The following is a 13,445-nucleotide window of genomic DNA, read 5'->3' as shown; positions in this document are numbered from 1 at the left end:
GGTTAATATGGTATCAACGCATTCAGTTTTATGTCCTGAACACAAATATATGAGATCATAAGCGCGAAAGTGGTGGGGGTAGTTGCTGTGACGTCATAAAGTCGGCAATAGGTACATAGTTTTTAACTTTTTTTCTTTTTAACATACCATGTGGGGTACCAAATAAAAGGGCTTTGTGAGTGGATCACAAATATATAACATAATGTAACATTTTCACTACTTGGTCTAACAAATTATTAGAAAACGTTCAAAAATTTCACGATCCATACTTGACTTAGAACTGCTCTAAAATAAAAATGACTGAATGGATAATTCCAAATTTGGAATGGATAATGTCTAAAAAAATTAACCAGATATATCAAAAAATAATAAAAGTACATCAAGTAAAAAAACAGTATAATTTTCTGTTACATTAAACTGCAACTCAACATTAAAACAAACATTTATTTTTAGACCTTATATAGAGGATATTCACAGTCATTTGGTATAAAATTTGGAATAATCCATTCAATCATTTGTATACAAGTACAATAGTGATACAATACTTTTTCTACGAGTCATCTAAAATAATACTTTTTCTACTATAAAACCTAAATAATTAAATAAAAATAGGTAAGTATCTCAGTAGTACAAAATTCATCAACGCGTGCATAATATGTGATTAGGTATTACTCATGATATATACCTATAGTGTTTTTTCCACTGGACCGCGGCGCCACGTGATTGGTCAATTCATTATAGTTGACTCGTATCGAAATGAATATTATAGTTAAGTTGGAAGCTCATACACGAAAAGTACCAAATTACAGTTTGGTATGCGAAATCATTACAGTCGACGAGCAGAAAAACCTTTTTATAGTGCTACGTGAATGATAAGGTTTCGTTAGGTATGTATTTTTTCGGTTGGTTACAGTTTCCTACTGCATACAAGCTCGAAAGCACATTCGGTTCCCTCTACCGCTCGTATCCTCGAGGGTGGTAACTTTCGATGGATTCAATCAAATCAGTTAAATGTAGCTGTAAATTGGGCAGTTCCACTTGAGTGATATTGAGTAATGGTCGCTGCGTCAATATTGATGGGCAGCCCGGGGACGCGCGCCGTATCTCTTGGCTGACGTGTTAATTTGTCAAAAACCAGCATCATAAAGAAAAAGTGAAGGTGATCTTAACTTATGATGATAAAAACTTCCTCTTCAACGAGGTATTTCACAATCGTCATCCACTTGAGTGGGATCAGGAAAGAGGACTCGTTTTCGATTGAGGTATTGTTGGTAGTTGTCTTTGATGATACCTTCATAAAGAACATTTGATGTCAGAACATATTTCTTCTTTTATGACAAGCTTGCTTTTTAAGTTTATTAGAATTACAAAGTTTCTAATTACCAACGTCCATGCGTCAAAGATTTGACTTAAGTCATCTTAAATTTTGAGATAACAGGTCACGTGCGCACGTTCGTCTTTATCCTCGCCTCTTACATTTTATTACGTCCATTACCTGGGATTAAGAGGAAAGGGGACGGCCGCTTCTTCATACAAACTTAGTTCTCATTTTCCTCTCTGGATATTGACATTATAGAAAATATTTTTTAAATCATTTGATGTATAGGTTCATCAAATGACCATAGCTAGCCCTACGTTTGAACTTTTTCGATTTCTTTATTATTGTAAAAATTAGGTGCGAAAAACCGATTTCATACAAATTTTTAAATGTTTATAATTCCTATAATATTTAAAAATTCAAAAAAAAAACAAAAGTAGGGGCATAGTTATAGTTGATATACAACAAACTGAGTCAAAATATTGTCAATAATGTTAACATCCATAGAGGAAAATGAGGACTACGTTTGTATAAAAAGGCGATTTCGCGCGGGTCCTCTACTTTCGTCTTATGTCAGCATGCATCGAATGCTGTTCCGTGTCACCGACGCGACGCGACGCGACGCGTCGCCCGTTGCCGAATTCTCTAATGTAACCTGTTACCCCAAATGCGTCGAGGTAGTGTTAATAATCCTGGGGGCCGATTTTTGAATTTTGTCACTCGAAAATCTGTGGAAAACGGCGAATTGATATTTTTGAAATACGAGCAATAGAAATTGGGAATCTAGTGGTATTGATCACTCGTTTTCAATTCTATTAGTAGAATTTAAATGCCTAGTAGTGGAGATATATTGATGTGAATCACACGAAATCGAGCGCTCGAAATTCAAAAATCGGCCCCCTTGTCCAGGTCCAGTAAGCATTTGAACGTGTGTATTCATAAACTAAGCTAAACGCAACCACACAGAATCCATTACCATCAAATTAACTCTCCTGCATCAAAATGTCTACAGCTCTTCTAGGATCACTTACTTTTTGCTGGTATTTGCAATATTAATACCAGCGCACCTGCTGCAATTTATTTTGCACTAGGGGCTTATATAATGAATAATGTATTTGGGAATCATACGCCGTAAAATATAATTGCTGTGTCGATGTCTAACACGAGTACGGCAGAGTACTTAATACAAGTCCAAGTATGGAATCCGCGCCTGATGAAGGACGGCTCGCTGATTTTGTAATCAAGTACGGACGTAATATAATTTCCTGGTCTGCGCTAATGAACGTGTATTTTGTTTCATCTGCCGTCAGCAGCACGTAAAACGCGCGACGTAAAATCAACATTTCATTTGGCCTGAGTTCGCAGCGGACTTGGTAGCTCGTGCTTCAAATTTGAGTCAATTAATAATTTTTCCTCTTCGTTTCCGACACTGCAAATAGAAATATCCTTTCGCAGTAAGCTTATTAACTTAATTTTTCTGGTATCGACTTTTTCTCCTGCCGTTTTTGTACTCCTAATTATGTGTTATTTTAATTTTAATTCGATCACTGATAGTTATTTCATTCACTGTGTTATTTTAACATTTTAGTGATATCATTTTAAGGCAATTATGTAGTTAGTAATATGTGATCGAATTCATCATCTTATCACGTCGGGGTCACCAATATCACGTCGGAGTCACCAATATCACGTCGGGGTCACCAATATCACGTCGGGGTCACCAATATCCCGTCGATAGGGGGATGTGGGCGTTCTTCATTGAAACACGGGTCTTCAATAACTTTATGTATTGATAATACAAACTTAAATTAATTTTATTGCGAGCGGCGTGTACGCAGGTGCCGACATGTATCTTGACAAGGGCGTGTCGGGGTGATGTAGCCAGACTTGAAATGTCAAGCTGTTTGAGAACATGGCTAACACACCACAATCTTAACCGCATCAGAGACGGATAGCTTTCGTTTTATATCCATAATTATACAGACACCAACACGGCTTTTATGTCATAGTTAAGTACTTTTTTTTACTCATTGTAGATTTGTGATATTGCATAACCCCATACTTTATAAAACCACACATTTGTAAGTCTATGTTTTTACTATTTTCAATTTATCTTTTACTTTTTCTATTATGTTGCATAGATAAAAACAACATTATAAGTTTAATTCGATTTAAAGCTGTCCATACACACTGATAGGGAAAGTCTGCGCAGTTTTATAAACTGCACAAGTAAAACGAAGTGTCTTATGTGCAGTTTCCTATACAATACAGCTTTACCTGTGCAGTTAAAAGTCCCAAACAACTGAACTCGGCAAAATACCTTTTAGACAAACTCCGACCTGTTAATTCAATTTAACTTATCTAAAAAGTATTTTTAAAAGCTTCCAAGAGGGAACAGGGATAACTTGATAAACCGTAATATTAATGTAGATCTGAAGTAACTGTCTATTGAAAAAGAAATCACTTTAGGGAACTCTGTCCAACTGTCCATAACTGCGCGAAAGCCTTATAATGGAGTTTCTACCTGAAACATATACTGTACGTTTGAAACTATTTATATTCGCCCAGCGCTTAAAATAATCACATACGAACTGCAAACAAAAGCATTGGATATATCGTATTTTCGTGTTTCTGTGATGTCTTTGTCGGGGATATTTTCATCCAGTCTGTAGTACGGCCTCTAAAGTATTAACGTTACCTACGCTCTTTGGAAAACCGTCGGTTTCGTAGCTTTTTCGAAATACCTCGGACGTCACACTGACACCGCTAACACCCCATTTCCTATTAGCCTCTAAAAATGATATAAAGATTGATTGTAAGTATTATAAAATAGCGTTTTAAAATGTACTATTTATTTTATTGGGTGTAAACAAGCCAGGAGCGGGGCGTATTGTCGGAGAGTCGTCTAGATAAATCGCCTGGCTACGTGTTGTGGAGAGCCGTTCGATGTATCACAGGCACGTATCCAATAGAACCGGTGCAGACATGTTGCGTGAGGCTATTTTCCCTTCTCACGACCTCATAAATCCTTACTTTATAAATTAGATAAGACGCTATACATTTCAGCTGAAGTGCCGAACAATGTTTCTAAGTGACCGCGCGGCACCCTTATTCATTGCCTATCTACTGAATATACCGAAATTAAATTTGGAAGAATATTTATATTTTTGCTGAATAAATAATACGTCTATATACACCGTGTTTTTAGGGTTCCCAACCCAAAGGGTAAAAACGAGACCCTATTACTAAGACTCCACTGTCCGTCTGTCCGTCTGTCTGTCTGTCTGTCTGTCACCAGGCTGTATCTCATGAACCGTGATAGCTGTTGTAACAGTTGAAATTTTCACAGATGACGTATTTCTATTACCGCTATAAACAACAAATACTAAAAATTACGTAACCCTCGGTGGGCGAGTCCGACTCGCACTTGTTTTATTTCTATAAATTTCAAGGGTGCATTCCTGAGCTTAAATCAAGTAACTTTCTCAAAGACACCGGTATTCTACTCAACTCCATTTCGAAGATAATCAATAAAAAAAATCTGATAAGGTCCCTACGAATGTGTACAGTGCCTTAGGGCCTGTTTACATATTGATTAGTGTTTAGTACGAGTTCATACATTTGCTACTAAACTTAAGATGATTGATATTCGAAATGACACTGACATATCACAGTTTTCAATTGTTGGTTAAGTTTAATGTAATGCCCATGTTAAAATAACGCTATATGTAACATTTAATTACTTTTTTTTTTTGGGAATTAACTATGCCATTTAATTTTCTTAAACGTACTTAGCCATACCCTGAAGTTAACGGAATTCAATAAAAACACGGTGTATATTAACGTCTACAAACATGAAATAATTGGTTTGTTCATTCAGTAAAACTAAGCACAATTTATAATGGGATAACCACGGGATAACATTCCACATTCAATTAAATATTATGCTAATAGAACTATTATGAAAAAATTGCCAAGTACGATTCGGACTCGCGCCGTGCCACAAGAGTTTCGTAACTTTCATACCATCACATATTTAAAATCTTTATTTTTTTTCCTAAGGACCAACTCACCCTTGACTGGTTTTTATTATTTATTTTACGCAGTCCAGTTTTCCTTATAATTACAAAAAAATACGTTTCTTATGTCGCATTTATATTAGATTTGCTACAGGTAGGTATACGGGATGGCGCTTACGTGCCCCAAGAGTTTCGTAACTTTCATACCATCACATATTTAATATCTTTATTTTTTTTACTGAGGACCAACTCACCCTTGACTGGTTTTTATTATTTATTTTACGCAGTCCAGTTTTCCTTATAATTACAAAAAAATACGTTTCTTATGTCGCATTTACTATATTAGATTTGCTACAGGTAGGTATACGGGATGGCGCTTACGTGCCCCAAGAGTTTCGTAACTTTCATAACATCACATATTTAATATCTTTATTTTTTTTACTGAGGACCAACTCACCTTTGACTGGTTTTTATTATTTATTTTACGCAGTCCAGTTTTCCTTATAATTACAAAAAAATACGTTTCTTATGTCGCATTTATATTAGATTTGCTACAGGTAGGTATACGGGATGGCGCTTACGTGCCCCAAGAGTTTCGTAACTTTCATAACATCACATATTTAATATCTTTATTTTTTTTACTGAGGACCAACTCACCTTTGACTGGTTTTTATTATTTATTTTACGCAGTCCAGTTTTCCTTATAATTACAAAAAAATACGTTTCTTATGTCGCATTTATATTAGATTTGCTACAGGTAGGTATACGGGATGGCGCATACGTGCCTACTTAAGTGTGAAGTTACAATCAGGAAGGGGGAGCTATGTATATAGTCGTTAAGTGCGGTAAATATGCTTAAGTCCGCGTAATTCCTCGCTTAAGTAAGTCCCACTATGATCTGTTTGCATCCGACATCCTTTATAGAAAGTGTTTGCTCAAGTGTGTTTCAAGATAATACAAAGATAAGGTTATCGATTAACTGTCTTGGCGTTCAAAACTTTGTTAAGAGTTGTTTTAGGGCGGTATTATACAACTTCAATAGATAGAGTTATTATACCTACTAATGTTACAACGATTGTATTTATTTACGAAAGGAAACACCAGCAAATATTGTAGGTATTCATTTTTATCCTCTACGTAATCAGACTTACATTTCTAAAATGGGTATAATGTTTATTTTCTGTTTTGTGTGCGATTTTTTTTCTTTCAATTATTTTATAGATATATTATATTTTATCTGCTTAAAGGACTCGTACCATGAATCCAACAAGTTTTCTATTGCTAATACTTAGTAACACTCCGATATTGCACCAACATTTTGACACTTTTTTCATTAAGTACATACATATATGATATAACATAATTTTAAGGGGGTTATCTAGGGGTCACAAAGCCGTGCGTAATTTAGAAAACCGGTTTTTGTGACGACTAGGTACCTTACTTACGTACATTCGCCGCTAAGCTACGGTCGTAGCGCTACGTCGTAGTCGATACGATAACATGGGTTTCCAGTATGTAGCGAAAATGCTTCGTAGAGGCAAAACGACAACGCGCTGAATGGGTTAAAGAAATTGGCCCTAATAAGGTCAGCATTAGAGATAAGTATACGTAGCGCTCCCTTTAATGTACACATTTATTTTTGTACCTGGGGGCCGATTTTTGAATTTCGAGCGCTCGATTTCGTCACTCGAAAATCTGTGGAAAACGGCGAATTGATATTTTTGAAATACGAGCAATAGAAATTGGGAATCTAGTGGTATTGATCACTCTTTTTCAATTCTATTAGTAGGATTTAAATGCCTAGTCGTGGAAGTATATTGATGTGAATTCAAAAATCGGCCCCCTGCACTGCATATTGGCCCCACAGATCTAAAGTTTACAGCAAGCGGTTAGGAAGTAAAAGATTTGTCTTATTAACAAGTTTGTGTGGACAATACCTACTAGTCTTACACTAATTACAAATTATGTACGCAAAAATGACATGACATAAATGTTGCCATCGTGAATTCATAAAGTCGACCTTTGTTTGCTGAAGACATTGATTGACTTCACAAACACTAATGTTAATGTTTTAAACAAACAAGCTCAAACTAACCAAAAGTTTTTAGCGCGTACTGACTACATATAAATTACTGTTACTAGTTCTTAAGTTCCTACATTAAATTGAAGATCAAACGAACTTACCAAGTGAAGTTCGATCGAAATTATGTGAACAGCTTCATTCGACGCGATTTAAAGTTAACATAGTGTAGTAGCACCCCCAAGCATCAGCCTTGCACGGTTTTTTAAAGTTTTGTACTGGCAACATTTAAAAAGAAAAAAGTTACCCCTTCCACTACTCCCACCTGGCGACGGTTGGAACCGCCATTTTTACTTCATTTGTTTACAGCATAATTTAAACGCATTTATTTCACATCAATATTAATGTGGGTAGGGCGTTAGTTAATATTGTGTACCCAATATTTAAGTTTAGAGGGCGGGTTGTTATAAATCGCGTCGAATGAAGCTGTTCACATAATTTCGATCGAACTTCACTTGGTAAGTTCGTTTGATCTTCAATTATGTTTCACAGCTTCATTCTTTGCGATTTAAAGTTAACATAGTGTAGGATGTTCAGAGCATGTCAATGTGAAATAAAGCGTGAAGGATCCAAGGATTTACCTAGGTAAGTAATAACCATTAATGATATTAGATCATTTATTTATTCACATTTGTAAACATCATACTTGTTATTATATAATCAAACATCCTTCATAAAGAAATCTTTAGATTTATTTTAATTGTTTATCTTAAACATTAAATGTATATAATTAATCACAAGTACAACACGTACTGTTTTATAACAATCATATATATCCTTATGTATCAAATAATACTAACAATTTTTGTTTTATTTACAGGTCTCCGGCAGAAGAGAGAATTGAGCGAGCGAATTGATTACAATCTGTGATTATTTCCTTATGATAATATTTGGCAAATACACATGAGGAATCAGTCCATCCTGCCGTCTTACGGATTAGGTCAAGACTTACACCCATCTTGTTGGCAGTGGATGTGGCAGAGTGACGAGTGCTATGTGCAGTGAATATGGAAGTATCTATTCCACTATCGCGCAGTGTTGTTTTTATCCAAGTACTTAGCGTTTGAGATGTGACTTTATTGTGCGGTTTTTTGTAACTTATAAATAAAGAATGGTTATTTGAATGGCGGAGTGTCTCTGTTTTATTTATGTATGTTTTAAGACATCTCGCTGGACAAATTTCAGGACGTTCGTTGAAAAACGGCAGTCTGAGAATTGGCTGAAACGACGAAGGTCGTGATGTTTTAATTAAAGCTGGAATTTTGATAACTATTTCTGAATCGGTTTGCATGTTTACGTTATTCAACTCTATTAATGAAAAGGTTTGCACTCGATGTGCCGAGCATAATGCCAACAAGGTGAGTGTTTTCTTTGAAAGCGTTTCCAAACTAAGATGATCATTAGGCCATTTGTGGCCTAGGTGGTTAAGAACTGTACTCGGGTTCCATGTTAAATTATATTTGGGTAATGTTGGTCTTAATTTGAAAATACCCTTCATAAACCGTTTGATTCGATCATCATTTAAAGTGCAACCTAGTAATAATGAAATAGCTGATTTATAACTATTAATCGTTCCATACTTAGCGCCAGTATCGAAAATACGGGTCAGAAAATCAACAATAATTGGTATTGATATTTCCATATAATCATGTCCATAGGTTTTACAATAATCAATATAAGCTTTGATACATGGGCCATATTGTTTGTATGTATTATCAGATAGTGAAGATAACATTATTTCAACCGATCTGGGGGATAATGATCTATTTAATAACGAGTTCCTGATAATTTTGCGGCAATCAACGACAGGGTCCTGTGCAAGTTGTGAGTCGATCTGCAAGGAGACGTTAGCAAATTAGCACTTGGCCGAAAGTAAATGGGTTCTTCAACTAATAATTTCGAAAACAAAGGGAACCATGGCTGTGTGGGCCAGTTTGGAACGACAACAATACCCTCGGCTTTATCATTAATGATTTTCTGTATGACCTTTAAAATCAATGAAAATGGTGGAAAGGCGTAAAAATTAATATTTTTCCAGGAAAACGTAAAAGCGTCGATCGTCCATGCATCTGGGTCGTTCTTCCAGGTAACGTATAGAGAACACTTAGTATTACAACGGCTTGCAAATAAATCGACCTCAGGCATACCAAAAGTTTGTTTTATTTTTACAAATGCATTATTACTTAGTTCCCACTCAGTGTCAGAAAATTTAGTACGTGATAATTTGTCAGCTTCATAGTTTTCCTTGGTATTGATATATGATGCAAATATTATAATTTTACGCCTTTCACACCACTGCCAGATTTCCTTTGTAATACGATTTAAGTGAGGAAATTGGACGCTGCCCATTCTGTTTATGCAAGCGATAGCGGTAACGTTGTCGATTCTTAAAATAATTTCGCGATTATGAATTTCGTTTGCAAATGTCCTTAAAGCCAAAAAAGCTGCATTTAACTCCAATTCATTAATATGTAACAAACGTTCACTCTCTTTCCAGTAACCGTACGCTTTATGATTATTACAGTATGCACCCCAGCCAGATTTCGATGCATCAGAAAATATTTCTAATTGGAATTGATTAAATCTGAACGGACAAAACCCATTGTCAATATTTTTTATCCACCAACACAAGTCATCCTTTATTTCAGATGATATTGTGATTGAAGCTTCATAGTTAGAATTTTTAAGTAAACAGAGATATTTATGACGTTCTAAAAGCTTAGTGTATAACCAAGAATATTGTATAGCAGGGCAGGCAGATATTAAAAGACCAATTAATCTAGCAAATTCGCGTAATTTACATTTATGGGTTCGGATAAATGTCGTAAGTTTATCCTTTATTTTATTTCTTTTTGAGTCAGGCAAACTTAACGTCATTATTTTCGAGTCGAAAATAAATCCTAAAAATTTACATTTTTTACTAGGTGTTAAGCAACTTTTTTTGCTATTAATAATAAATCCTAAATCTTCTAATAGAGATTTGGATGCAGTGACATTTGCAAGACATTCATCATAAGATCTACCCACACATAATATATCATCCAGATATATACACGACAGATAGTTGTGTAGTCTTAAGTATTCGACTATAGGTTTTAGCATTTTCGTGAAAACGTATGGCGAGGTACATAAACCGAATGCAAGAGAATTAAACTCGAATAAGGTATCATTGAACATAAACCGTAGGTATTTTCTATGTGGTTTATGAATAGGAATCAAAAGATAAGCATCTTTAATATCAATAGAAGCCATATAACAATCCTGAGTTATCAATTTAGACGCGGTTCTATAATCTTCCATTTTAAAATGGCGTGTTTTGATAAACTTGTTGAGGCATTTTAAATTTAGAATGAACCTTTTTTCGCCATTTGGTTTAGGTACCAGAAAAATACTAGAAATGAATTCGTCGGGATCATGTTCACACATTGAAATGGCATTAATTTCTAAAAGCTTATTGATAGCTTTTTCATAGTCAGATCGCTCCGATCTTGTCTTGGAATAAACAGCAGGACAATCTCTTCTGGTAGGCACAGAAGTAAAAGGAATCCTATACCCTTGGGTCCATTGAAGGATCGTAGGATCCGAAGTGATCTGTGCCCATTTATGGGTATAGTTTCGTAATCGTCCTGCGTATCGTACCTCGTGTTCAGCTATCTCCTGTAGCTCCGGTGGCTGCGGCGGCGCGGCGAGCTCGAGCGGCGCGGGGCGTGGGCGCCGCTCGGGCGGCTGGAGCGCGGCGGCGGCCGGTAGTGCCCTGCATCGGGCTTGCTCTGCGTCCTTTGATGCAGGGGTTTGAAGTTTAAATTGTTTTTCTGCGACTTTTTGTTAAGTACAAAATTATTTTTATTAAAACGATTGTTAAACGGTTTTGGTGTATGTTTTAATGTTTCCCCAGACTTTTGAATAGATTGAGCGGCTTTTAATTTGTCAGTTACATTATCTCCAAAAAGGAAACCGTCTCTAACCGTATTAGTAAGAGTCTCTTTAAGATCGGTGTTAACTGATGAAACTACGAAGTAGCGACGTGTTTTTGTTTCTAAGTAGTGGCTATCGCACAAGATACGACAAGCATCGCTGACTGGTTTCAAGATTTTTTGCGCAGATGCATCTGGTTTAAGCAATAAATCCGTGGCCTGCGCGAGAGCAGACAGAGCAATTCCTAATTGCTTCTGTTTTTCCATTATGGCATGATCTCTTTTTATTGAACTAACTGTTAATGCCGCTTTAGCCTCAGCGTTAAGAGTAGGAGCAACTAAGAGGTCACAATTGCTGGGCACGAGGTACTCTTGAAAAAGTTTTTCTTTAACCTCCTTTTGTAAACCTTTTAGTAAGATTTCATGCCATCTACTGGCCACGTCCTTGTGTATGCTGTCGCCTAACGCCAGTTCTGGTTTTGGAGCATCGCCTAGCATTAGCAAGATGTCGTCATCAAGTTCTTGATCCTGCGCGGAAGACGAAAGTACCTGCGGTTGAGTTTCTGGTAGATCTGGAGCAGACGACGGGCCTGGGCGCGGAGAGGCTGGTCGCGGCGGCTCTTGTTGCGTCGGGGGCTGAGGCGGTGGTTGTTGCGGCGAGTCTGGCGCTGGTGTTGGCGACGACGCTGCGGCGCGAGGCGGCGGCGGCGCGGCCACGTGGCCGCGCGGCGACGAGCATCGATCTTGACGTGCTTCAGAATCGACTATCATGTCGTCTGAAAAGAACCAATCGTTCTGTATTTTCTTGTACAACGCCGTAAAATCGAGCCTAGGAAAGGAATAGCGTGACAGTAAGAGCCCGTAATTAGCAAATACGCATCACAATCCTTAAAGTTGGTCATTTGACCTCAGACAGTTACAAACGTAACATAAGTGTGACAGTAAGAGCCCGTAATTAGCAAATACGCATCACAGTCTTTGAAATGGGTCTAACATTCGACCTCAAGCTGTTACAAAAGTAACATATGCGTGACAGTCAATGCCCGTAATTAGCAAAAACGCATCACATTTTCAATAGAATCTCATCAGCTCATGAAAACTAGCTAGAGAAAATTATAACTTACCGTCTGTTTCACTAGAATCTGAAGAATATAGAATTCTTGATCGGCCACGTGTCCGTCGTAGCAATTTGGTTTCTAGCTTCTTAATTTTTCTCCTAATCTCATCCTCTTCATTCTTCCGTTTCCCCATGTTTAAAGTGGAAGGTACGCGTGCGAAGGCTTGAGCACGGGAATGAATAATGAAGTAAAAATGGCGGTTCCAACCGTCGCCAGGTGGGAGTAGTGGAAGGGGTAACTTTTTTCTTTTTAAATGTTGCCAGTACAAAACTTTAAAAAACCGTGCAAGGCTGATGCTTGGGGGTGCTACTACACTATGTTAACCCTTAAATGCATAATGATGTATATATGCATCGTATATTTGATGGTCCGTGGCTCAATATGCAGCTATCCAAAATCACATTTATTACTTTTATACAGCATGACACATCTATTTCAATTTATTAAAAAGTTATACAAAAAATCATGCATTTAAGGGTTAACTTTAAATCGCAAAGAATGAAGCTGTGAAACATAATTGTTGTTGACAATTAATAATTCATTACGATGTCAATAAACGACACATTGACTGTACTGTGATAAAATATACAAATCCATGGAGAGTGAAAATTATTGGGCAAATGAAAATCGTAATGTACCTATGGGGAAGATATTTCGGGAAGGAGAATATTTCAGCGACACGTCACCTCATATTATGACAGCAGTTTGAATGCGATCAGAAGTAGTCTTTAAAACTTAGGGTGTATAGTAGGTTCCACAGATATATTTAAGTACGTTCAGCCAGCGAGCCAGCATCATTTTTGAAAAATCGTAGCACTTTTTTAAATCACAATATTTATGCCAAACATTTCGTTAGCAATCTTGTAGCCTTTTTTTGTAACTTTATCGGTTCAAAACCTGGTTTCTTGACTTTCGCTCCATAGAAAAAAACCAGCCAAGTGCGAGTCGGACTTGGACGGCAAAAAAATCACGTTTGTTGTTTGGGAGCCCCACTTA

General features: G+C 36.7%; 2 protein-coding genes across 2 annotated transcripts in view; both read right to left on the bottom strand.

The window, feature by feature from the left end:
- LOC134744237 (26S proteasome non-ATPase regulatory subunit 12) overlaps nt 1-8,227 on the bottom strand; it is a 423,568-nt gene extending 415,341 nt beyond the window's left edge. Inside the window, exon 1 of the mRNA XM_063677982.1 lies at nt 8,218-8,227. The gene's annotated coding sequence lies outside the window, so the exon portion shown is untranslated. The remainder of the gene's footprint in view (nt 1-8,217) is intronic.
- Nucleotides 8,228-11,057: 2,830 nt separating this feature from the next.
- LOC134743953 (uncharacterized) lies at nt 11,058-12,751 on the bottom strand. The gene is made up of 2 exons (XM_063677584.1): nt 12,450-12,751; nt 11,058-12,107 (listed from the first exon to the last, which is right to left on the bottom strand). Exons 1-2 carry the CDS (start codon nt 12,580-12,582, stop codon nt 11,068-11,070), a joined length of 1,173 nt encoding a protein of 390 aa, XP_063533654.1. The 5' UTR covers nt 12,583-12,751; the 3' UTR covers nt 11,058-11,067.
- Nucleotides 12,752-13,445: the final 694 nt, after the last annotated feature.

This window comes from Cydia strobilella, chromosome 9, assembly GCF_947568885.1.
Source record: "Cydia strobilella chromosome 9, ilCydStro3.1, whole genome shotgun sequence".
Taxonomy (NCBI): domain Eukaryota; kingdom Metazoa; phylum Arthropoda; class Insecta; order Lepidoptera; family Tortricidae; genus Cydia; species Cydia strobilella.
Note: the sequence above shows the minus strand (reverse complement) of the source record. Positions and strands in the feature narration are given on the sequence as shown.

Bases quoted from the DNA above. Each gene is read 5' to 3' on its own strand.
- LOC134743953 (XM_063677584.1), bottom strand. From the start codon at position 12,582: ATGGGGAAACGGAAGAATGAAGAGGATGAGATTAGGAGAAAAATTAAG. The intron at 12,108-12,449 runs TATAATTTTCTC...GGTTCTTTTCAG, and splicing joins TAGTGAAACAGACGGTAAGT to ACGACATGATAGTCGATTCT.